Source organism: Haliaeetus leucocephalus, unplaced genomic scaffold, assembly GCF_000737465.1.
Source record: "Haliaeetus leucocephalus isolate CR32 unplaced genomic scaffold, Haliaeetus_leucocephalus-4.0 Scaffold506, whole genome shotgun sequence".
Lineage (NCBI taxonomy): Eukaryota > Metazoa > Chordata > Aves > Accipitriformes > Accipitridae > Haliaeetus > Haliaeetus leucocephalus.
In genome coordinates, this window is record NW_010972942.1 from 6,358,108 (window position 1) to 6,383,248 (window position 25,141).

At 39.0% G+C, this 25,141-nt stretch overlaps 1 protein-coding gene across 2 annotated transcripts in view; it reads left to right on the forward strand.

Annotated features, from left to right (window-relative positions):
• EYA1 (EYA transcriptional coactivator and phosphatase 1) overlaps positions 1-25,141 on the forward strand; it is an 82,741-nt gene that overhangs the window by 49,329 nt on the left and 8,271 nt on the right. For both annotated transcript variants that reach the window (XM_010575890.1, XM_010575889.1), the window contains 5 exons: positions 20,581-20,639; positions 20,835-20,995; positions 21,205-21,319; positions 21,633-21,754; positions 23,756-23,856. In XM_010575890.1, the coding sequence (XP_010574192.1) occupies positions 20,581-20,639; positions 20,835-20,995; positions 21,205-21,319; positions 21,633-21,754; positions 23,756-23,856 (558 nt within the window). The remainder of the gene's footprint in view (positions 1-20,580; positions 20,640-20,834; positions 20,996-21,204; positions 21,320-21,632; positions 21,755-23,755; positions 23,857-25,141) is intronic.

Here is a 25,141-nt window from a genome sequence, read left to right on the forward strand (position 1 = left end):
ATATCAGGTGCACATTGGAACTAAATATGTTAAAGGAATAAATGCTAATAGGGAATGATTGTGAATATCGTATTTTAAAAAGTTAGTTCTGTGCGTTGCAAAATCTATTCTAAAATGGTACTGTCTCATTAGATCTGTTCCTTTAGAGATATTTACTGAAGCTGAAAATGTCACTTAGGAAGCAATTTTTAATTTTTTTTTAATCTGACCTAACGTTTTTTTATGAAAAGATTTTTTTTTTTTTTTTTGGTTTTGGTCTGTGTTGAATTCTATTGAAGTAATTAAAATCAAATTAATTTGTATTTATTTCTTTTTTTTTTTTCCTTTTAGGCTTTTTATTTCTGTTTGTCATTTCAGCTTTTTGGTGTGGGCTTTTATGGGAGGGTTCAAAATAAGGTTCTATATATTGTGAAAATATTGAAAAAAAAATTTTATCACCTCTGAGAAACGCAGTAATGCATAAGGGCACAGTAATGATGATTAGTATTCATTTTTATGCCATCAGTGAAGGACATATAATGCACATTCATGGCTTCACAATTCACATCTGTTTGTGAAGTCTATATGCAAAGTGATGATATGTGTATGGGAGTAATTTATAATGAATGGCAGTATGGTGTGAGTTTTTCAGCTACGTTAGTTGATGTATTTCTCTCACCGATAAAAGGTGAGGAACTGCTATCAGATATTACTGTAAAGCAGTAACTTTGGTTCTTTGGGGGAAAAAAAAAAGAAAAATAGTTACTTATGTTCTAACAGTTAGGAGTACTGACCTTGATTAATTTCTCCTCAGATTCTTACTTAAAATCCACCTGGATGTGTATTAATGTGTTCCTGATGGAAATTCAGAGCATAGTCTCTTCTGTGTGTCAAAAAGAGCTGCCTAGGTGCTTTATGATTGCAACGTGTATGGTGTTAGTTCAAATCGATGAACCTGTAAGGCATGGCATTAGCATATTACTACGCACAGACCCCTCTGGGAAGCTGCCGGCGCTAGCGTTGCATGCGATTTCCGTAAGATGCAGCTCCGTCCGTGAGCACGGCTGGCTGGAGCAGCAGCGGGGGCAGGCGGGGGCCGCAGTGCTCGCTTCCCACCCCCGGCTGCTGGGCAGCACCTTTGCTCCTCTGCCCCCCCGCCTGCCGCCGGCAGGGTCGGCGGGTCCTCCCGCGCCGAGGAACCGCAAAACCCTACGCTTTCCACATACGGGAGCATACCCGGCTCTCATGAAGCATTGAGGTACTGACTTAAATAGGTGCATCTTTTCACAGTTTAAAGCAAAGAATAAACAGCGTTTACATCCCTGCGCTCTCACGCTCCGTGTTTGGCCTGTAAACCTCTTCCCTCTGCCCATATGGCAATAAATCGTTCCAGGACTCCTACAAGTCTGTAACTGCTAGCTTGGATTTACTCAGATCTAGAAGTTGATAGGGAAAAGTCAACTGCCACGTATTTTTTATGAAAACTGCCCTTTGTGGATTGCTTCCTGCATAATTTACTATGTGGATGTGCTTGCTCTCCTTGTTCGTAGCTCCCAGTCATTGGACTACCAGTATTTATCAACGCTACCTCTCCCTCGTGTTCCTTTGTAAGCTCAAGGCTGTGTGGAGGGCAGCTTTTACTACTTGAAGTGCAACTGGGTTGTCTGACACACAGCAGTATGCAGAGCCCTTCTGTTCCCTAAAGAAATTAAAGGACCTCCAAGGCCCACATTGCAATACAGACTCTCGTGGCACTAAAGCAGGTGGTGATACCTTCTGTGTTAACACTGGGCACTAAAGGGTTTGCTCCAAGAAGAGGTGCTCCAGGGAGATCATAGTGAGAGCTCAGGCCTAAGAAAGGGAACAAAGCCCCAGCACAGCAACCGTGAAGCCTGATCACAGAGCAAAACTTCTCCAACATTAGTCCCTCTTTGGCCTTAGCCTTCGATCCTTACAGGTGAAACTAGGCTGCCTCCCTGCTGCTGGAAGCAAATGCACCATATAAATCACTTCTAGGCCTCAGGGAGACCTTTTCTTCATGACAGGGACATATATTCTTCTTTTCATCAGCCTGAGAATTTTCTTCTTTGTAGGTCTTGGTAACACCGCAGGAGACTAAGTGACTTTCCTCCCAGGTCCTTCAGTGACCGTGCACACAACTATGTCCCCAGTGTACCACGCAGTGCCCTGTAGGAATGCCTTTGAAGCAATACAGCCATATGTTCTGTTTCTTTAATCTGAAGGAGAAAGGGAAACTATTTCCCCTCAGACCTTGATACTTTAATATGCCACAGACTCAGGCTGGTAACTTTTAGCACAGTAGCACTCTGAAGCATGATTTGGGATCATGGGCATTATGATAATACACATTATTGAATAATAACATTCGGCAGACTTACTCTGTGCAGGTTACTGCACATCTCAAAGAACCATGACCACTGTAGGGTAAAATGCTCCTCTTTCCGAAAGCATTTTAGCACATCTGGTCCTAGAGTCAAGTAATCTAAGAAGTGAACTGCTTGGATGCAAGCCAGCTGTTAAGTGCAGGCTTTGAGCAAGCTCCGGAGCAAGCTGGGAGAGCAGGTTGGCCACTATTAGCAGTGTGGAAGTCCATCATTTATTCTCTCACACCTTGTGGAAATGTCATAAATTCAGCTTTGGGCAGGCATGATAGGTGTGATGTCGCCTAGATTTAAACTTAACTAAGTTATAGAGAGGTCCACAGTCAGCGATGGGAGTTGGGGGAGCTGCAGAGACATAGCTGGGCAGACCAAGGAAGTGGAGAAGGAGGATTGTGAAAACAGGATCACCAGAGAGAAAAGCTTGCTCAACTTCTCCGCGTAGAAAAAATCAGATCAAGATCGTTTTGTGTCTGAAGACATGCCCCATGCTCTGAACATTTACAGTGTAAGCCTTTGCTGGCATTATGTACTAATTGGTTGTCTGGTGCACATATTTTACATACATATTTGTGTACAATGAAGTGACAAGAGGTCCATTTTTGTGGTTGACACTACTTTGTAATTCCTGATCACTGTGCCTTAGTCTCCTTGTCTACAGGTAGGGATGATGATGGTGATAAGGATGGTATCTACAGATAAAAGGATGATAATTCTGTCATAAAGGACTCAAAAGGGAAAAGAGACAGCCAAGTCTGGTGATTGTAGTATTTTTTACTGTGTACGGTTGTAGTTGACTTTCTAACAATGCTTCAGCTTAGTCTCTAATGTCTCACTCCTCAGGAACATCCTGGCATGAATGCACTCTCTGCTAACACAATTAGAAAATATGTGTATTCAAACAACTTTAAAAAAAAAAGGAAAAAAAAAGACATTGCAAGTAGTCATCCAAGAAAACTTTCCAGTTTTCCATTGTACTTGTTAATTTGTTTTCTATTGTTTTTTTATTTTGGGTGATTTTTGTAAGTTGTAATTGTTCCAGTTTGAGTTATTCAGACATTTCAAGTCTGTTTTTTAAAACCACCGGTTAAAAAAACACCCCAACAGTTAGAGCAGAAGGGCATCAGTCATCACTAATCATTGCAGTGTTTCAGGTGTCTGTACTTGTGAGCTAGTAACCCGTATGAACTGCATGTAGTCTACTGTTTGGTACCAGGGCTTCTGTTTGGGATGCCTAGATTTTACTGTAGTACAAATGAGCTAAAGAGTAGGCAGGCATGCTTTGTGAAGAAATACATTGACACACAAATCACCCAGTATAGTAAAGAGCATTTCATAGAATCATAGTATGGTTTGGGTTGGAAGGGACCTTTAAAGATCATCTAGTCCAACCCCCCTGCCATGGGCAGGGACACTTTCCACTAGATGAGGTTGCTCAAAACCCCGTCCAACCTGACTTTGAACACTTCCAATAATAAGGCATCCACAACTTCTCTGGACAACCTGTTCCTGTGTCTCACCACCCTCATTGTAAAGAATTTCTTCCTTGTATCTGATCTAAATCTACCCCCTTTCAGTTTAAAACCGTTACCCCTTACCCCTTGTCCTATCACTACAGGCCTCGGTAAAAAGTCTATCCCCATCTTTCTTATGAGCCCCGTTTATATATTGAAAAGCCACAATAAGGTCTCCCCAGAGCCTTCTCTTCTCCCAGCTGTACAACCCCAACTCTCTCAGCCTTTCCTCATAGGAGAGGTGTTCCAGCCCTCTGATCATTTTTGTGGCCCTCTAGACCTGCTCTAGCAGGTCCACGTCTGTCTTGTGCTGGGGACCCCAGGGCTGGACACGGTACTCCAGATGGGGTCTCATGGGAGCAGAGTAAAGGGGGAAAATCACCTCCCTCGACCTGCTGGCCACGCTTCTTTTGATGCAGCCCAGGATACGGTTGGCTTTCTGGGCTGCGAGCACACACTCCTGGCTCGCGTCCGATTTTTTATCCACCAGTATCCCCAAGTCCTTCTCGGCAGGGCTGCTCTCAATCAATTCACCACCCAGCCTGTACTGATACAGGCGATTGTCCCAACCCAGGTGCAGGACTTTGCACGTGGCTTTACTGAACTTCACAAGGTTCACGTGGTTCCATCTCTCAAGCCTGTCACGGTCCCACCGGATGGCGTCCCATTTGTCAGTGTTATACATGCTAGTGAAAAAAGGTTTGCGATAGACAGCAAGCTAACTTTTAGCGGTATTAAACCCATCTCCAGGATGGTACCCTGAAAGTAATTTCTCAGACAACAAAACATGTTTTATCTACATTGTCTCTCAAATTGCACATTCAAAGGTGTTTCTTCCAGTGACAGAATTTAGGTTCTTGTCCCCTTCCCAGGAAATAAAATACCAAATGCTGACATACTTTTCATGGTAACAATTGTACCTGCCTGTTACAGCTAGGTTCTGCAGAGCCTGAAATACCAGATTTAAGGATTGGCCGGTACACTAAATAGTGTATTGAAGGGCAGTGGTAAGGTACCTGGAAGTCATTGTAGTATCTGCATTAAAGCAGTATTTAGATGTTACTGGAATCACAGATCTGCCCCAGGTATGGCAGCTTTAATTGCGACAGAAACTTAGTGTTGTGCTGCAGCAGCGGGCTCTGAAGGGTACCATAAAGCTGCTATATAATAAATGACATGAGGCAGTGCTCTGAAAATTCTCTCATAACCAATAATGAAACAATATAGTGGTTCTAAAAAACCTGTCTAAGGCTTGACGGAAATTAAAAGATGCAAAACTCACTAAGAAATTTAACAGAGAAGTTTGCAGTCTATTTTCATGCTTTTGCTGTCAATCCATTAGCAGATTTCAGAACACTGGCTTACATTATATTGCTGACACATATAAACACCCGCCCTTAATGGATTTTTATTTTTGAGGGGTTGCAAAGTCCCTGATATGTGCCACAGAGCTCTTCTGCCAATGCAGATCTTGCCCTAAGCACAGATGTGATACACTGCTTGATGGCTCAGCATGTTAGATCCAAAACTAGGTAATGATGTGATTCATAGAATCATAGAATGGTTTGGGTTGGAAGGGACCTTAAAGATCATCTAGTTCCAAGCCCCCTGCCATGGGCAGGGACACCTTCCACTAGACCAGGTTGCTCAAAGCCCCATCCAACCTGGCCTTTTAGTGCCAGAAGTGTCATTTCAGTTTTGAATAGGCTCTTTTTATTATTTAAATTATCCCAGAAGTCTGAAATAATAGAACAGTGATGCCAAATGAGTGAATAAATAGATGATACTAATGGTAAAAGCAGTTAACGTTACTATTAATTAGTGTATTGCTTTCTGTTTATTCTTGCATAGAGAGGCTTCTCTTTGGCTTTTAATATTTCACAGAACTGATGTGAACAAAACGTTTTTTACATTTTCTTTAAATATTATGAATACCACTGAACAAAAGCCTGTCTACTACTACAGATGTTAATACTGTAGTTATGACTCATTCATAACACATTTATCAGTTTCCTAAGTAGTTCATTATTAGTTTTAACCTAAAAATCTAAGGAGCTTCACAAATTCAAATAACATTCCTGAGCAGTAGATTTTGTGTTTTGGTCTCTGATTAAGCTGACAGATGTGTAAAATCTCATACAGCCAGTCAAGTCCCTGGCGCAGCTGCAAGTGCTGAAGAGTGCAAGTTATTCCAGCTAAGATCACCATTAATTTACACTCAAATATCTTTCCCAGCCCACCCTTTCTGTTCACGTAATGCAGTTATTTTGTGCTGATTCCACCACTTTGAGGCAAACCATTTTTTTTCTTCACTGGACTCTTCCAATATAAAACCCAGAAGATAAACTGAAGATAACATGATAGTCACCTTTAAAAAAATTCTGTTCTTGTTCATTTGGGTACCATCTTAAACCATAAACCTCAGATTTGCGTTATCCAGGTTGGTGTTTTAAGTGGATTAGTCTTTGAAAATTACGTACCTTTTATTTTAGGAAAGCTAGGCTAGACTAAGTGTCATCCTTACATGCCATTTTGCAGGATGAGAGCACATTAGCCAATCCTCACCTAAGTACAAAGATTTGAAACCACAGCATAAGCATCTTAGCAGTATGCATGGTAGGTAGTTTCTATCAACCTCTTCAGCCTAGGTTTAATTTTACCATAAATTTACAATGTTATCAGTGCAGTTGTCTGATATCTTGAGAGCCGTCATGCAGTTTGTGGTGGTGTGGTTACATGTGATTGCTATGACTGTAGTTTAAATTTTAAGAAAATATGCATGCACATGTATTTTAAACAGATCTGTTTGTGCTGGGGTTTTTGTAGGAATCGTATTAAAACGTTGCTACACGGAGAATAATTAAGAAGTGTCTTTCATTCATTTTGTTTTAAAAGCACAAAAGGAGTGCTTGAAGTTGGTTCCCAAAATGTTTGAGTTTCACAGTCTCGGGAGATTTCTACTGTTTCAGCGTGGTTACAATAAGGCCTCTATCTGAATTTCGTCCAGTTCAATGGTCTAATGAAACTTTAAAGAAAGGGGAAGGGGATTATTCCCTGTACTCGTTGCAGTATCACTTTTATTTTTCTGTGTTTTAAAATAAAATTTGACTGCTGTTAATTGTATTTTTAAAATTTGTCTTTAGATATGGTCAAGAAGATGAGTGATTCTGTAGTGGACTAAAGCAATATTAATGTGTGCTGTTAAAGCATGAGGATTTAAGGAGGATTTTAAAAAATGTAAATGAAAAGCTTAACAAAAGAAACAGTGAGGTACTGAAGGAATAGAGTGTTTGGTTGTTTGGGTTTTTTTTCCAAGATCCTTGTCCAGTCAGAACAGGGCGGTCCAGGCACTTTCTGAACGTTACCTGCAGTACTATGCAGTCGGGAGATGATAGTTCTTAACGTGTTCACTGACAGCAGAGTACAGACTGCTGACATGAGTACTGAGCTCAGCTGAAATATTATTGCCACAAGAAAGATCAGCTGTAACTAAGCAAATGATACCTTCTGAATTGTGGAAAAACACTTCAATGAGTTAAAGGATCTCCTCTTTTTATTCTGCGTATTTGTGTAACTTGACTTGCGAATGTGAAGTGTGGATACACAGGGGAATAACTCCTTCCCTAAAATTGGTAGGCAAGGGGCAGAGCCAATTGTAGCAGCAGTAATAACTCAAGTAAGACATTTTCTAGGAGTTTTCTCTGACTAAAAAGTTTAAAAATACAAGTCAAATATTTCAATTCATTTATTGGGACAAAATGTGTATATTTTTCTTGATGGTGTGTTTACAAGTCCAAAACTCCCCTTATGGCCTTGGTCAAATGAATAAAGCATAAACCAAGCCATAATTACCTACAAATAAGGGTTGATGAACAGAACAAAAAAGACGGTGAAAACATACAGCAACTTTTTTTGTTCCATCACTATAATAAATTCAGACAGGAATTTGAATACAAGCAACCTCTGACTCCCAAACTGTCAAGAGGACTGACTAACAAAACTAATGTCTTTTTCCTGAACTCTAATCTCCACTAGTTTTGTGTTTAACAAAGCAAATATAATGACTAACAGAAGTATCTTCCACAAAAAATCATAAAGCAAACAGGTTTTTTTTCTAATTGTTCCATTTTATTGTAAATTCATACATCTTTCCTTACCATAGGAAGGTAGGGGGGAAAAAGAGAGGAAAAAAAAGGTTCATATGACTCTAAAGTTTTAGTTTATAATCAAAACCACACTCAAGCATCTATAATAATGTATTATTTCATGTATTGGGAAAGAGTCTATAATTTTAAATACAACATTGTATATTAAGAAAAAAACCTGAATACTGCTTGATTGATTCCAATTCAGTCTTTTTTTTTTTCTTTTCTTTTTAATTAAAAAAAGAAGTACTGTGAAAAAAAAATTTTAAACTTGCTAACAGCAAAAATGCTTTTACTAAAGCATTAAATCAGCAGTGTGGTAATATAGCTTTTATGTATAAACTTCATATGGTCATGCAAAGGGTTAAGCTATGTGATTTCAGGATAAAAGGTTTCCTGAGTTGACTATTATTCCTATGGTCTGCCAACAACTTTGCAATAAATGGAATGATTTTTATGGGAATGTGGTTATTCACAGCAAGACTACAGTTGGTGTCAGTATGAAAAATTCTTCTTTAGTAGATTCTCTCAGCAGGGATAACAGATCTGAAAGAAAGGCAAAAAGTAGTTACAGAGAACTCTGGCTGGTGTTGGTGACAAATTATGTTTACAAAATGGTGGGGTAACCCATTGGAAAAGAAGAAATCAGGACAGTAAATCAGAGTCTTGCTCCTCTAAGTACTGCTGTTCCAAAACAAGTTACTTGTGATTGTGTGTATCATTTAATAGCTCCCACTTCTCTTATCCATAAAACAAGTGAGACTTCGAGGCTTTCAGTTGCACAGTTGTGAAATCATTCTTCAGAAATCAGTAAAATTACTGCAGTTATACCACTATCCTTGAGATAACAAAGTATTGGTATGTATGAATTAAAATAATTCAGGAGAAAGGAGAAAAATTTTCTCCTTTGATTAGATTTTAATATTATTTTTATAATTATTAGTTATAATTATAATATTTATAGTTTTATTATTTCTTAGTATCACTTGACTATTTTTTAACTTCTTCAGGTTTTTTTAAATAATATTATTAGAAGGAGAGTGTGGTGGAGAATGCAATAGTATATTAATGAACTTAGTTGGTATTAACAGTTACTGCGTTTAGATTTGGTTTGTGATAAGCTTTCAGAATGCTTAAAAGATTAAACCATTGATTAAGTCTGCAGCACTGCCATTAGAGCTGGTATTATCTTCCATTGGAGATGAGGAGTAAAGTTACACGGAATTTAATGATTCTCCCCAAACCATACAGCAACTTCATGGGTTTTAATTGTCCAATCATTCATAAAGTTGTTGGAGGATGGGGGGGCAGGTTGTTACTATTTTGGTTGGGATTTTCTTTTAAGCAATAGGTGGCAGCTGTTTAAGAGGTAAACACGGCAGATTTGAGTGCTTCCTGCTCTTTGTTTCCCTCATACACAATTACCCCAGTTCTATTTAAAACATTTAATTTGTGAACTGGTCTTGGAGCATTGCAAGACCTTGGTGTAGCATTGTGGCATGAATTTCCCTTGTTGTGCTGGGATCACCAATGATGTACCAGCAAGAAAGAAAATCAACCTAGCTGTGTCAATGTTGGGAAAAAAAATAATTAGCCAGTACAGAGCAACAATGTTGTTCATAGGTGGAGGTTAACCTCTCTAGAGGTAAACAGGTGAGTTTACTGGCCCAAAAGTAAATATTGACTAAGGTGATGCCAATGAAAATATATTTCTTAAGAACGTTACATTTCACATTCTCTCAAACAAGAAAAATATCATGTGCATCCTTGAATATTCTAAATGACGTCATTAGAAATCTTTAAAAACCAATCTATGAAATGAATATTTTTTTGTTTGAAAACAGTTTTCAAAAGAGGATGATAGTTAAAGATACAGCTGAAAGCAGAATCACCTCTTGTTGAGTGTTGAATGGGTTTTCATGTTTCAGTGTAATCATGCATGTTGGTCATGTGAAAATTTATTGCTGGTAATACAAAAATGGAGAATGTAACAGTCCAGCTTTTTGTAAAGGATGGGGTTTGCCAGATGACCTTCAGTTAGCAATGAACAATATTCGTGTTCAGACCACTAGGTCTGGTTCTACAGCTGTGAGAAATAGCTGTTTTCCTTGAGGCACCTATCTGACTTTGGCAGAGTTAGTCTGATTTGGCTGTGATTGGAGGATGGATCCAGGAAAGTCTTGGAGGACCTTTAGCCCTTTATTTCCTGGTTAGCTGGATGTTGAATAAGAAACAACTGTAGTCACTTATTACAAAAACAGGTAGAAAGGACTGTAGAACATACTGAAAATAGATTTCTGGGCCATCAAACTAAAACAAAATTACAGGAAAGGCTGTTTAATAAGCCTTATTCCTGATGAGATACAAGGGGTGATTGCAGGGAGAGGAAAACTTCAGATAGAGCTGGCTGAATTATCTCCCTCTCACCCCCAAATACTGTAAGGATGGCAGCTGAACTAATCCCGGGTCATCCAGAATAGAGTCATCCAGGGCCCTACAGAGGGATATCTATTAAAAAATGCCTTTCCTCGTTTGGTTGAAATGAGAGTGCACCTCCTCCTGATGTTTGCCTGTCCGTAACAGAGACCTCCCGACCGGACTGCGGCTTGGTATGCTTTATGAGGAGCCCGACAACAGAGTTCTGGGAAAGCTGAATGTGATTATTGCAAAAGCTTCAGTAGAGCTCTTTTTTTATAGCACTACATTTATTTGTAGATGCAAACCTAATTTTTAAGGTACTTTAAGTCCCATAAAGAGTAGGAGAGTTCACCTTCTAATGAACCTGTCAATGCTTGTGGACTCCCTTCCAGCAGGCATTGCAGCAGTTATCTTAGCACATTCAGGCTGAGACACAAAGCCCATCTATTTGCATTTAGTTTTCCACAATAGCAATCCAAGAACAGCTCAATTTCACTGCAGGAAGGAAGGAAAGAAAGGAAAGGAAATACAAATCATGGTAAGGAATTTTCCCTGATATGTATATGAGGGAATGACTGGAAATAGCTTCTCATCTACATGGTACTAAAACCATGGGTGACCTGCAGAAAGCTCATGAAGTTCCACTTCATGAACATGGGACTAAATTGCACCACGCATATAACCGTAGGTGAACGAACAGAAATGCAAAACAAAGTCTTTATTGCTAGGCAGAGCTGTGGCTTTGCTGGTGTGCGCAGAACCCAGCTGAGAGCCTTGACCCATCCGGAATGCGTGATGCCTGGCTGTTGTGGCATGTGCTGCTGTGGTGCACGAGTGTTAGAGTTATGAAGAAAAATAAATGCCTCCTTAGCTTACTTGAGAGATCATTCCTATAGGCTTGTGCAACTTAATAACTATGTAAGTTCTTTCCTTTCACGTGTCCAGTGATGAGCACCTTCATACTAGGTGCCACTGAAAATAGAGCCTGTATGACTTCCTTTCTCAAGAAAATCAGATGGAGTGGTGTTTGCACATGTACAGCTCAGCTGAAATACACGGGAGCCTACCAAGCTCGTAGCATCACTTTATCACTGTATTTACCTTCCTGTTGCTTCTCCCTTTCTCTAAATGTAAGGCTGTAAGGTGGCACAAAAGCTCCTGCCTATCCAGCTGGCATTCTGAGAGCTCTGGCGAAGCAAGTAGTTGTCCTCTGCTCCAGCTGGGCAAGGCAGCAGTGCCCCAGCTCACTCCCTACTTCTGCCACTGGGCAGCGGCATAGGGGTCAACATCTGCCCCACAACATCGGCGGGGGAAAGAAAAGTAAGGAGAAAAATGCGGTGTTGCGCAAAGTTCTTCAGGCTACCCATAGGAGCCAAAGATTTAGCTGTCTGTATGGCAAGGTTAGCAAGGAGAATTTTAATCCCAGTCTTTGTCCCATTAGCAGGTAATTACAAGGATGGGAGACTTGCTAGCTGAAAGCATTGTAGCTTTCATTTAAACACATGCATTTAGGAGATCATCAACAGCACCGAGGCAGAGCAAATTTAAATGAATTGGTCACACGGGACTGAAGGAGAGAGCTTACATCTTCTTGTGAAAATTTCCATGTGAACCTCTCATTTCCTGCGATATGAGACATTATTTTCAGGCTTTTGTGGAAAAATCATTCTTTTCATAAGTTTAATTTTGAAATTGTTTAAAATTTAAATATATTTGAACAACCTTTAGTATATAGTTTCAATAAAATGTCTATGTTCCTAAAAGTATACTTTCAAGTTAGTACTTTTGGGAATAATTAATGACATGCCGACCAGGTTCATGGCTTTTGTTACTTCTTTAAACACATTCATATTTTATTTTCACTGGCTTTCATTAGTCATAGAATTCTTTTTTTTACAAAAGTATATGTCCGCAGATAACATGAATCATGTCGTAAAGAAGGTATTTACAATGTGAAATGCTGAACTTTTAAAATAAAGTGAATTTGACATTTTGAACTTAACACTGTCCTTTCCAGGAGTGAAACAGACTCTTTAAACAGATAAACTTGAGTTGTATTTAGCCATTTCTATCTATGGGTAAGATTCTTTCTCTGACACCCTCCTCTTCCCTTCTCTTTTCCTGCAAAATATACAGAAACAAAATAACAAATTATTTTGTCAAAGTTGTAGCAAGAATTGATTATTAGAGAGGCACTCTAAAACACTTCCCTGAATAAGATCATACATTACAGAAATAGAATAGTTGTATGTTTTATCTTGTCTGAACAACTGGAATGTAATGAGCGTATTCGGAACGATAGGGAGTATCTCTGAACTGGAACCCAAACAACAAATCTACACCCTAAAGCAAGCGAGAAAGCTCTGGGGTTTGGAGGACTACACTTACTGTGATTGTCCTGAGCTCTGCTGACCCCCTGCTAGAGGTATGATTTTACATTTTGGTCTTTTCAATAGAAAGATTTCAATGTATCGACTAATATATACAGAGACACCATCAGTTCTTGAAATACTTGCTTCATGACAGTTATGAAGCAAAGAAAACTAGCAAAACAGAGTTTTCTTTTGCTATGGGAATGGAACTCGCATGTTACAGTTGCTATATAGATACTTCTTTAGGTCATGTTTTATTTTAAATTGGATTCTTCCAGTTACAAGGTGCAGCTGAGATGAAAATGTAAACCTTGATTTTAGTGTAGCTACTTCAATAAACACAAGTTGCAGAATAAGATCTGTATTTATTTTGGAACAAACACTGTTTACTTTAGGAGTATCATATTTAATCCAAATGCACTTGTTCGTGTGAGCAAGCAAAACAGGATTTTAATCACTTTTTCTATGAGAAAAGAATGGCATCCATTGTGTGTTCTAAAAGGGTTACGTGTTCAGCGCAGGAGAGCACTCCTAGGCCAGTGGCTATGAAAATGAGTTTGTTAAATAATTTCAGTTCTTAGTCTTCAGTGTTTATAAAAGCTAATAGTTTATATAGCTAATAACCTTAAATTTATTTTTTTGTTTTGATGTGCTATTTTAATGGTAAAAGGTGGGGTTTGGGTTTTTGTTGTAGTTTTGCTTTTTTTTTTTTTTTACACTATAAGCTTCTCTTTATAGTCTTAAGTTTAAAACGGGAGTGTTTTGAAAACCTTCACAGCCTGACTTAATTCCTTGACTGTTCATCCACAAATTGTCAGACAGAATGAAGTGGATTTCAAGAACTCTCTTTGTTGTTCATATCCTGTGCCTGACCCACAGGTAATCTGCACCTTTTTTCTTCAGCGCTGAATAATTGTGGTGGGAAAGAAGAGAAAATGTTAGGGTCACAAAGTGCAGGCTAGACAGAGATGACAGGTCCTGCCAATTGAGTGCCAGTGCTGAGAACCTGCGAACTGTAGTCTCTGCTTTTTCACATGGATTTGCGCTGTATGTTAACAGGCACACTGCAATGATGGGTTAGAAAGTTCAGCACTTCGGCCTTTATTGCCTCGGCTTGAAAGGAAACACAGAGGTTTTTGTATATTTAGCAAGTACAGAAGTACAGTAGAGGAGCATTTGGCAGAGGCCATACAGATATATATATATACCCACAGAGGATATAGGTGTGCTGTTGTTCTATGTAATGTCAATTTTCTAACCTGCATGCATACTAGAGATTTTGCTGTCCTTCTAGTCAAGTAAAAAACAGAGATTTACTCATCAGGTTTAAAGACTATTGTTAATGTTGGGATCCTTGCATGTTATTTTTCTAAAATTAGAACAGAGACTAGTTGAAGCAATCTGCTTTTTATTTTGCAGGAAGATAATCACAGCTATGAGTAAAAAGATGTAGAAACAAAGAGATTTATAATAAAAAATGGTCATTCACAAACTATATGCAATTTGGAATATGCAACTGTCGCTTGGAAAAACATTCACTGACAATCTGTAAGCCTGTTTCCCAAAGAAGCACATTGTGGTGAATTATGGAAGTGATGAGTCTTTGTGGAACAGATAATAATCTGAAAGGGTAAATATCTTAAACAGTATATACCTTATTTCTGGAAAAGACATAAACAGAGATAGTGCTGTCGTAAAAGCTGCATAAAAACCACAGCAGTGTACACTAGAGGATTTTTTTTTTAATTAAGTTTTTTTCAGCTACATCACATTTATAAAGGATTGCAGCTTTAACTTGTTTTGCCAGATCTGTTCTCACATGTACATGACCAAATTTCTCTACTGTTCAGTAGGGAAAATGAAGCAGTGGATATAATTGCGTAATGACAGATATGAGAGGAACAGAGAATCCCAGCAATCATTTCCTGCGAGTTGGCCAGCTTCCAAAGCTGTCTCAATGGGCATGCTGATGTAAAGGCAAAATGAAAATAGCTTGTTCTGAAGGGTGGTTGTTGGGTTGGGGTTTTTTTCCCTCTCTCATTTGACTTTGCAGACTAAGGTATTGAAACAATTAGTTGACAGGGTGGTGTTAGTTTTCTCACGGTAAATTAAGAAGATTAACCAAATGTGGAAATGTAGTTTAGCTATAATCAGCAGATTTGGGACTGTAATACTTTGGCATCCTCTGAGGTTATGTTCATAATATTATTCATGTTATTTCTTTTCATAATATGCAAACTTCTCCAGAGTTATCTTGCACTCAGTGTTTATTCAGAGACAGCAGAATTACTAGATTTATTTTTGTTTAGTTTTATTTAGTTTTGTAACACAGAAATATAGAGGACCAGCATGCTAGCCATTACATCACTCCACTAGTATTGGCACAGGTAAGAGGAACTCTTGTAACAGCCTTAATCTCTTTTTTTTTTATTATTATTAATAATTTTCCTACAGTAAATTGAGTAGTGAGGCATATTTTACGTAATTATGGCAGAAGTGCACAACTTGACGGGTGGTAGTGAAGGAGCAAAGTAATATAAATATTTGCAGAACATTTCTGCCATAACTTAATGCTTTGCATATGAATCTTTATAAAGATCCTAAGTTAGTTTAAAGGAATGATTCCAGAAGACTGCATAGGTCCAGGCATTTTAAGAGCTGTGAATGATGACTGTGAAGCATCTCTGGGAGTTTTTGGCTCATCATAGAAAAACAGAAAAGAGGAGGAAAAGTTAGCAGGAAGGAGTTAGCAAATGCTTTGGGAATGGAGGAGGGAGAAGACAAGCTTTCCATGTGCAAGTCTTAGGCTAGACTCATCCAGTCATTCATTTCTGATTGTTGTTTTTCTTTGGTTTACTGCATTTCGCTGGAGACGTATTTTCACTCAGCAAATGATTGCAGCAGTTTTACAGAGCTCCTGCAAGCATGTATCTGCTGCTGCTCCAAGCCCCAAAGCCGAGCTGATGGAAGGAAATGTAGAAACAAGTCAGTTACTCCGTGCAACATCTGTTGGTTTAACTGAGCTGCTGCGGGAGATTTGTTTCAAGCTAAGCTACCAACCGTGGCACTAAAAGGTCTGAGGGACACAAACACATGGATCCATGCAAGCCAGCTGTGTGAAAGAACAGCAAAGGACAGCATGGACTTCTTAAACTACTATAGGTAGATTTGCTAAATTGCACATGCTGACACTCTCATTTTCCCTTAGGCTAATTGGTAAGTCCACAGACAACCCCCAATACCACCGCTAACAACATACTTTGAGCATGTTACCGATGTTTTATATCACCTGTCTAGTGTCCTCCCTCATCCATATTGCACTTTAAAGGTATATAGGAAGTGTTTCCTTTCTCCCTTGGCAATAGCTTTTGCTGGGGTCTCCCTCCTAAAGGCTTTTAAATCCTCCTGCATTTCACAGTTTGCTGTCTTTTGTGCTGCCGTTCCTGAACTAAAAAGCCCTGCTCTCTCCCTTTGCAGAAGATGAATTTTCTGTCTGCCTCAAATTCTTTCTTAAAATGTAATTCTCCGTGAAGCCTCTTGAACAAACATCCCCAGCTTCCAGATGGCACTTACTTGACGTAGCTCTGAGGGTGCTGCCTTGGGCAGCGGCCAGGCTGCTGCCAGGAGCACCAGTCCCGCTCCCACCGCCCAGCCCCACTCTCCTGCCATTTCCCACAGCGGCCGTCAAGCTAGCGTGCTGGTCACACAGAAAACCAACCAAGAAAAAGCAACTGCTCCACGGGTCTGACCACCTTGCCTTATGATTGCTGGCCACAGCTGCAAGGGATCTGCAGCAGAGATCTGAATCAGAGCAGCATCGCTTCCCCGGACTAAGTTACCCTTTGCTAATACCTGCCCTATCCTGTGCCTGCCCTTCATACACAGAACATGCATGAGGCATCATGAATAAGGTCTTTTAAAGTTTCTGCATTTTTTAGTAGTCCAGATCTCATTTTCAAATGTGAATTAAGCACTTTGGCAAAGGTTGCGTTAAAATCAGTGCAATTTAGACCTATGTGAGAACAGGGTTTAGATGCCTAAGATGCTTTGCCCTTCTGAAAGTATTATCCCTGAACTATACCAAGTGCATTTTGCTTTCCAGGGATTGATCCCAATGTGCAGAGCTGCATCTCAGCCTGTCTGACTGAAATCCAAACCTTCAGTGCAAACATGTCATCACTTGTAGTCCCTCATGAAGATTTCAAACTGGATACACTGAAGTTGCAAGGTCAACACCTTTAGGAGCAAAACACAGCTTGCTGCATAATCTTTATACATAAGCCACAGGATATTTTGCTCCTTACTTGCCAATTCAGCCTATTTTAAAAGAGAGTCCAACAATTTTAATGTTCTGCTTTGGAGCTGACTGCTAAACTGATTCTATCATAATAAAATACATCTGCATAAATAACATGTATTTATAGTGTTCCTACAGGGACTTTCAATATTAATTTCAGATACCACTTTGCCAGAGAACTAAGGGGGGGAATACAAGTACTGTATGTCCTGTGAAAATTTTACAAAAGTGTCAGATACATCTATAAAAGTTTGAAGTGGTAAGCCTACCAACAAACCAGTATTTTTTTTTTTTCTGTGTGGCTGTTTAGCTCTAAGTTGGCTCCCATCACAGAAGCTTTTTGGGGAAGTACTTGAAGATTTTATGAGTCTTTGTATTTTTATTAAAATACATCTTTGCAAAAATGTACTGGTTGGAAGTGCATACTTTATTTGTTGGTCAGTGTCAAACTTCATTTTCACATAACCCTGATTATGGTGCATATTGAGTAAACTGCTATTTTAAAATGTTAAATGTGTGGGTGGTTGCTTATAACTAATCAGGAGACTGAACAGTGTCTCAGGTAGTCTTTGCTAATGAACAAAATGCTCCACACAAAGCAAGCAGGTGAAAACATACAAGGTGTTCTGAAGGAAGGTTGGACCAGATCAATTAATGGTGGGCAGGTAATTGGCTTCTGTGAAGAGGTATTCCTAAATAACTTTACTGCTAAAAGAGCAATTGCTAAATGAGTGTTTTTCCTTCCCATGTTCAGGGGTTGAAAAATGCACCCATCACTCATTAGCCCAAAGTCCGAGTCAGCTAGACAGCGTGAAAAAATACCAGGCACTCAAAGCTCACATTTAGCCTCAAAGCCATGTCCTGCCACTCAGGAGGAACAAAACAGTCGTGCACTGTTTGTGACCTTCCTCTAGTTGTAATGTAGTGTCAATCACATTGGTCTTTAATCCTTTCCAAATTATAACATGTATCTCTTGCACTTTAATTTTGCTTCATTCCCTTCCTGACTTGACTTTTTTCTTCTTTTATTCCTGACAAAAGAGGACACTATCCCTCACCATTATATTCAGTATTTCACCTGAAATTTCTGATGTTCATGACCTTTTCTTCACTTTGCTTGCTTTCTTGACACAGTTTCTCTACCTTTACCCCACCAATTTTATATTTCTTTTCTGGGTTTTTCCCTCCAAAATCCCCTTTTCTTTCAGTACCGTGATTTCTATTTCTAATGTATCATTTCATTTCTCACTTTCTACCTATGAAACAGGTGGTTAGGCCAAAGGGGAGAATGTCTGTGATGTCCCAAGGCTTGTGATGGTCCGAAGACCTTGCACTGTAAATTAAAGTTCTAAGTCCCCACGTCCTCTCTAACTGGGGGATCTAAGATGTAGAGGTCTCATCCCTCCTGCATCTATCTTTTGCCTGAGAGAGTTGAATTTGGATGTTTGATGAAGTCACTCCTTTTTTCAACTGCTCCTGTGAGAAGATGAGCTTCTACTCCTTCCTTTAGTTTTGTGGTTATTAAAAAAACAGTTTCTTTTTCCCAGATTTCTATTTTGAATCCTCTTCTTCAGTAACTTGTTCCAGTTGTCATTCATAGTTTCCAAGCTGGGAGGGGAGGCTATTGACTTGATGATAATTTTCACTGCTACATTGACAACTCAAGCTTAAGTTTTGTATCCATGGAGACTTTGAGAAGTCACTGAGCAGTGGAAGAGAAGCTAAAATGGGAAACATACAGACTCGGGAGGGTGTCCCTTCATCAGCTTACACTCAATTCACATTTGAATCGTTAACTTCGTAGGCATTTGGATGGACAGTTCCTTTCAGTTTTAAACAAAAAAACTTAATTTCTCTGAATTTGATAACTTGCTGAAGAAGCTTCTGCCTTTTTTTTTTTTTAGCCAAGTTGATTTTCAAAGCCTAGCAGCATACGTTCACACTTGTGGTTTCAGTTGTGTCTGTACATCTAATACATTTTGTCTGCCTGAGGAGGGAATTCACTGTATGGTGGTTAGATATGAGCAAATGTAGTATTGTCTTTCCTGTGCTTGTTGTTGCTCTTACCTCCCTCTCTAGCACAAGCTACCTTTGCATAAAATACAAAAGGGTATGTATTACAGTAAGAATAAATACATGTTGTACAAGTGCAAAAGACCACAACTTGTTCTTCAAAGCTTTTGAAAAGTTTCTGAGGTATTTTTCATAGACCTATGTTTTTAAAAATCTAGAATCCACAGCCATCATGTGAGGCCAGATAGACTTCTTCAGCTTTTTTCTTATCTGAGGTTGTTGACCTCAGGAGAGGAGGAGAAGGTTACAGGGTCAAAGTCTTTTCCTCCTTGGAGTTTGCTGCTTGCTGGGAGAGGGTTGGCTGGAAAATAGATGTTTCAGAAAAAGGGTTGAGGGTCATGATTTTAATTCTGTTAGGGAACAGCTGGTTTGAGTTTCTTTCCACTTCTGTCTTCCCTCCGTTCCTCACAAATCCATGGAGAGAGAAAAATTTGTTCAGAGGAAAGCAGTAACACAAAAATAAAGGATTGCAATATTTTCACATTGAAAATAGATCATGTTTGTTACAGGACTTCACATTAAGAAAGAGAAGAGGAAATTATTAAAATAATTGAAATCTGTTATTGTTTCAAGCATTGACTTGAGACTGATCTAGAGTGCCAGAGGTTTATTTGTTTTCCTGCCAAAAGTTATATTGTTAATAGTAATGTTCTAATGTTTTTTGGTGGATAAACAATATGCATTACAATTTTTAATTTAGTGATGGACAAAGCTAATTATGAATGTGCTGTGTTAGTTTGCATACAAGTCGCTGAAAAAGATGGTTTGATTTGGCTATTTCTGTTCAGATTTTCTTCATCTTTGCATGCTGCTTTCATGCACTAAGACCAAAGAGAGAGAAGGAAGCTCACAACTCTCAAATGAATGGCAAACTAGGAACAGATTTTTCGTCTGCACTCTTCTGAAACACTGGCCTCAGGCTGTGTTGGTGTGTGGCTCAACAGCAATCAGAGGTCATAATTTCATTGGCGGTTAGCATCAGGTTTAATTTTTCTAATATGTTACATTTACCAAAATGTCTGGTTTCAGTTACACTTATGCACTGACTGAATCAGCTTTGAGCAGCATGATGTTTTAAGGTACCTGAAAGGCTACAAGAACGTTTATGGAACACATATGCTAATTGTTTTTAACCACTTTCCTTTCTAAACACAAAAATGTGTTTTTGGAAAGTCCTTTAACAGTAGTAGCTAATGATAGTGTGCATTTATTCTAAGAAATGAGCACAAGGAGTAGGTAAAATAGTTGTTTTAACAAGACTGCCATCTACTGATTTCCACAATTAAAAATATCCCTGATGAGTAGGTTGTTCATAGTTTTTTATAGCTTTATTTTCGAGATTTGCAAGATCAAGAAAATTATGAAGTCTTTCTGTCGCCTTAGGAATGCGACCAGGTTCACATTGATGACGTGTCTTCAGACGACAACGGTCAAGATTTAAGGTACAAGAGAACTGAACAAGATAAGACGTTGCTTTGCAAGTTCCTTCCTGGGAAAGCGATGAACTGCTGTAACGCTTACAGTAGCCCGCTCTCTTTTTAGCTGTCTTAGACTTTGCAACCCAGCAAAGTGAGTAGCTGGTGGTAAATGTAGCCTGTTGCCTTTTGTTAATCTGGGGTTTTCTTATCTCTGACTAGCACCTATAACTTCGGAACAGATGGCTTTCCCGCAGCTGCCACCAGTGCGAATTTGTGCCTCGCGACAGGGGTGCGCGGAGGAGTGGACTGGATGCGAAAATTGGCTTTCCGCTACAGACGAGTAAAAGAAATATATAATACCTACAAAAATAATGTCGGAGGCAAGTGACTCTGGAGTAGCTAACAAATACAGATTAGAAGTAGTAAAAGGGAAGAACTTTTGGTTTCTGTTCCTTTTTTAACATGGTAGCATTTAGTGAGCTGTTTAGTTTGCGGTGTGTGGAAAATTGCCTCTGAGCTAATGAAAGCAAAAGAAAATGACAGAACGTTACTTAATTTTGGTGCAGACATGCCCTTATCTACTCCACAGGTCTTCTTGGTCCAGCAAAAAGAGAGGCTTGGTTACAACTAAGAGCAGAAATTGAAGCTTTGACGGATTCTTGGTTAACACTTGCACTGAAAGCACTCACCCTTATTCATTCGAGGTGAGTACAAAGAGTATGGGGTAGTTAGGAGACTCTAGGATGTCTGCTGGTGATCTAGATGAGGCTACCTGGTCTGGTGGGCAAAATGCTGAACCTGGAGGACCTTCTTCTCATTCCTTGTTCTGGTCTGACCGTGCCAATCTACCTTGCTCTCCTGTAAGGTGAAAAAAAACCCACTTTCTTTTTAAGTGGCAATAATAACAGTCAGGGGTTCTGATGGAAGGATAAAGTTTTCCTTCTTTTGTTTTGTTTTGTTTTGTTTTGTTCTGTTTTGCCTTGTTAAAAAAGGATGTTTGCGTTTTCTCTTCCGTAGGACAAACTGTGTGAACATTCTCGTAACAACTACTCAGCTAATTCCAGCTCTGGCAAAAGTCTTGTTGTATGGACTAGGGGTTGTATTTCCCATAGAGAATATTTACAGTGCAACTAAAATAGGTGAGCTATTTTTATAATGTTGTGATACATCTGAAGCTGCAATTCTAAATGAATAGATATTGTAGTCTATATTTATTTCTGACATGCATTCACTGTGTCAAATGTAGAGATTAGTAATACCTGATCTCATGAAACACTTTTCATGCTAAAGCATCCTAAAAGTGCTTTTCAAATGTTTGTCATGATCCAGCACAGAAAGCTTCATATAGCTCTCTTAACACTGATGAAGCCTCTGTTAGGAGGAAATATAATTGCTTTTTTTGTCACGATTTCTCAAAACTGTGGGGCTATGTAGCAGTTGAGAAGGCTTTTTAATAGGCTATAAGTATAGAATGCTGAAGTCTCCCCAGATTAGCAGAAGAAATTCTGTAAAGGTAAGCCCTGGCTCCATTTGTTTTCATGGGGTCTGGAGCAAATTTTAGTAAACAATTTACCAGAAGCAAGAATGTTTTGCTGCAGAATGTAATTATTTAAGTTCATTCATACTGACTGTAATAAGCTTCAGCCGGGCAAATGTTTATTTCTGTTTTCTGGTTCAATATAAAAGATGTTATTCTGAGTATGTAGAAGTACATAGGACCAGATGGCAATGGTGCTTGTAGTTTTTAACGTGATTATGACATATCTGTTCTGTCTCAGATTCCCTCAAAATTGTGGGCTACATGAAAACATTTTTCATGTGTTCTTAAGTATCTATAATACAGGAAGCTCAAATGGCCAAGAAAAAATGGTGGATTATTTTTGTTTGGTTTTGGTTTTTAAAAAAAAACTTGGTTGAGAGTTTTATGTAGAAATTTGAAAGCATTACCATAAAAGATTTAAAACTGTTGCCTGGATAGAAATGTTACGGTGCCATCTGTCAAAACTTTAAAGTAAATTAAAACTTTGAATTATAATACTTTAAATACACAATTTAATTAAAACATATTTTAATAAATATTCACTTGTGACTTCACTTGCACAGAACAGAAGGGTGCTTTTGGAAAACTGCATTCAGTCACTGACTGTCGCAGGAAAGCATAAAATTTTTGTAACATGACACGTTCCATAATTTTCAAGCACTTTTTCAACCTAGTTAGTGTTGGAGGTTTCTTACGGCTGGTGCTACTGTTAAAGGGTATCATTGAGTAGTATAGCTTCTCTAAGGCTAGAAACCTTTTCTTAATTTCCAGCCTATGTGTTTTTACACTGGTATTGTTCTGTAGCTGAAATAACTATTATGAAAAACACAATTTTTCCCATCAGCTGCTGTAGACACACAGGTAAGCATGTACCATGACCAGACTGAAGTGATCTTTCAGAATGGTGGCATTTGTGAAAACTCAACTCTAAGCATTTACTTACTTTCTGGCTTCCCAGTACCAGTACCTGAAGCTTCCCAGTATCGGTACCTGCATGTAGGACTGGAGCACTGGGATCATTTCTCTAGGTCTGTGCAGTGAAGTAATGAGCCACATTAATGGATCCCAGTGCAGGATCAAGAACCTTGCCCATGTATTGGATTACAGGCTTTTAAAATCTAAATCTTTTGGGTGACCTTCTAAGTCAGGATACTACTGTTTCAGGAGCTGTGATTAATCTTGTCACAGGTTGTGGAGAAAAGCTAGAATTTCAACTCAGATTCAATCAATTTGCTCAGTTCAGGATACTGGCCGTAAAGAGCCAGTAGAGAATTCTCCTGGTAGGGAAATTCCCCCCAAAACCTGTCTCAGATTAGGGAAGGAGACAAAAAAGGTGATACTGCAGACCTCTAGTACGCTATGTCTACCATGGCGTGAGTACTAAAGGACCTCACGGAGCAGATTTTAAGGTTGCCTGTCAGCTGCTGTGGTGGGAGTAAAGCTGCAGTTGGCCTTGATATGCCATCCTGCGGGAGAGGCTCTTCTCTCCCAGTAACTATAATTATTTATTATAGTACTGGGGAGATCCGGGATAAAAACGGATTTATTTGATGTCATCCCACCACCACCTATCCTGAATAGTCTGATCTTTTTCTTTCAGGAAAGGAAAGTTGTTTTGAGCGAATAATTCAAAGATTTGGAAGAAAAGTAGTATATGTTGTTATAGGGGATGGTGTCGAAGAAGAACAAGGTGCAAAAAAGGTAATGGCCCTTTTTCAGTGCGGGTTGATTTCAAGAATCTGAAAGCAAAATTGTCTTTTCTTCAACATGGGACAGCATGCATTGAGATTTGGATTTATGTGTCTGTGCTTTATGAAATATGTTTTGACCATATCTAGTAGAAAGCTGCATAAAACTGTAGATAATGATGTGCCCTGCTGTTCTCCAAAAGACACATTAAGCTAGCTATGTATGTTTGATGTATTTCAAAAAGGAGCCAGAAAATGGACCACGGCTTTTGTGCCAAGAACTAATAGTTCTGTTTTCATTGGCGTCCCAAAATACCACATAGGATGTTATGAATATAAGCAAAAAATGGAGATTCTTACTGATCAAAGGCAGCGTGCTATTTGACTATATGAAATACGTATATGTCACACCTTGAAAAGTTATGTAGGAGTGGAGTAGTTGTACATAAATTTCAGTTTCCTTGTGAGTCCATAATTCGGATTCTGCATTCAGGTAACTACTTGTGGGTGTCCTGCATTCATAACCTCAGTTAACTGAGCAGAGGATAGTATTTGACCGTGTCTTTATTATTTTTTGCTTTCCCCTGGGAAGAAGGGAAGAATTTATATTTTTTTTTTCCCAGTGTGGAGTAAGGTCCATAAAAAGCAACACTTCCCACTGAGAAATAATAGGCAGTATTCCTAGTCTTGGTATTCTACCCAAGTACAGCAGATACAGGCTCTTCACTTGGAGGAATGAGGCGTAATATTGGCTATTTGAACAATAGGAGAAAGAGTAGGAAAATGGGCATTTCTGTTCTTGCTTCCTTTTACAGGTAAATTGCTTTTACACAGCTGCTTTTTTACCATGAAACTCTCTGTGGTACTTCTGTATCTGTTTCCACTGTAACTTTCTAAATTGGAGAAGTGAAACTAATTAGTCCACATGGTGTTTTAACAACCATTGACTGGTTTTGCTTCATGAGATCCGGGTTTTGTCCCCCCGAAGCGTTGCGGGTAGGTTCCCAGCTTGTCCCAGCACTTCGCAGAGTCTCAGTTTCATATATCCCTTTGGCGGACTGACGGGAACAGTTTGCTCCTTTCTCCTTCAGAAATGCCTTTCATCTTTGCGGAGAAATGTTTTCCCGCTGTAAATGATTACATTTTAAAAGCTGCATTTAAGATCAGGGAGGGAAAAAAAATACTTCTCTTTGTTCCTTTTCTGTTGCTTGGTGAAATCGTGTTGTATATGATAACGGCAGGAGTAGTCTTTTCGGTAACATTATCTAATTCAATGCCTTTTTCAACAGGAAACACGA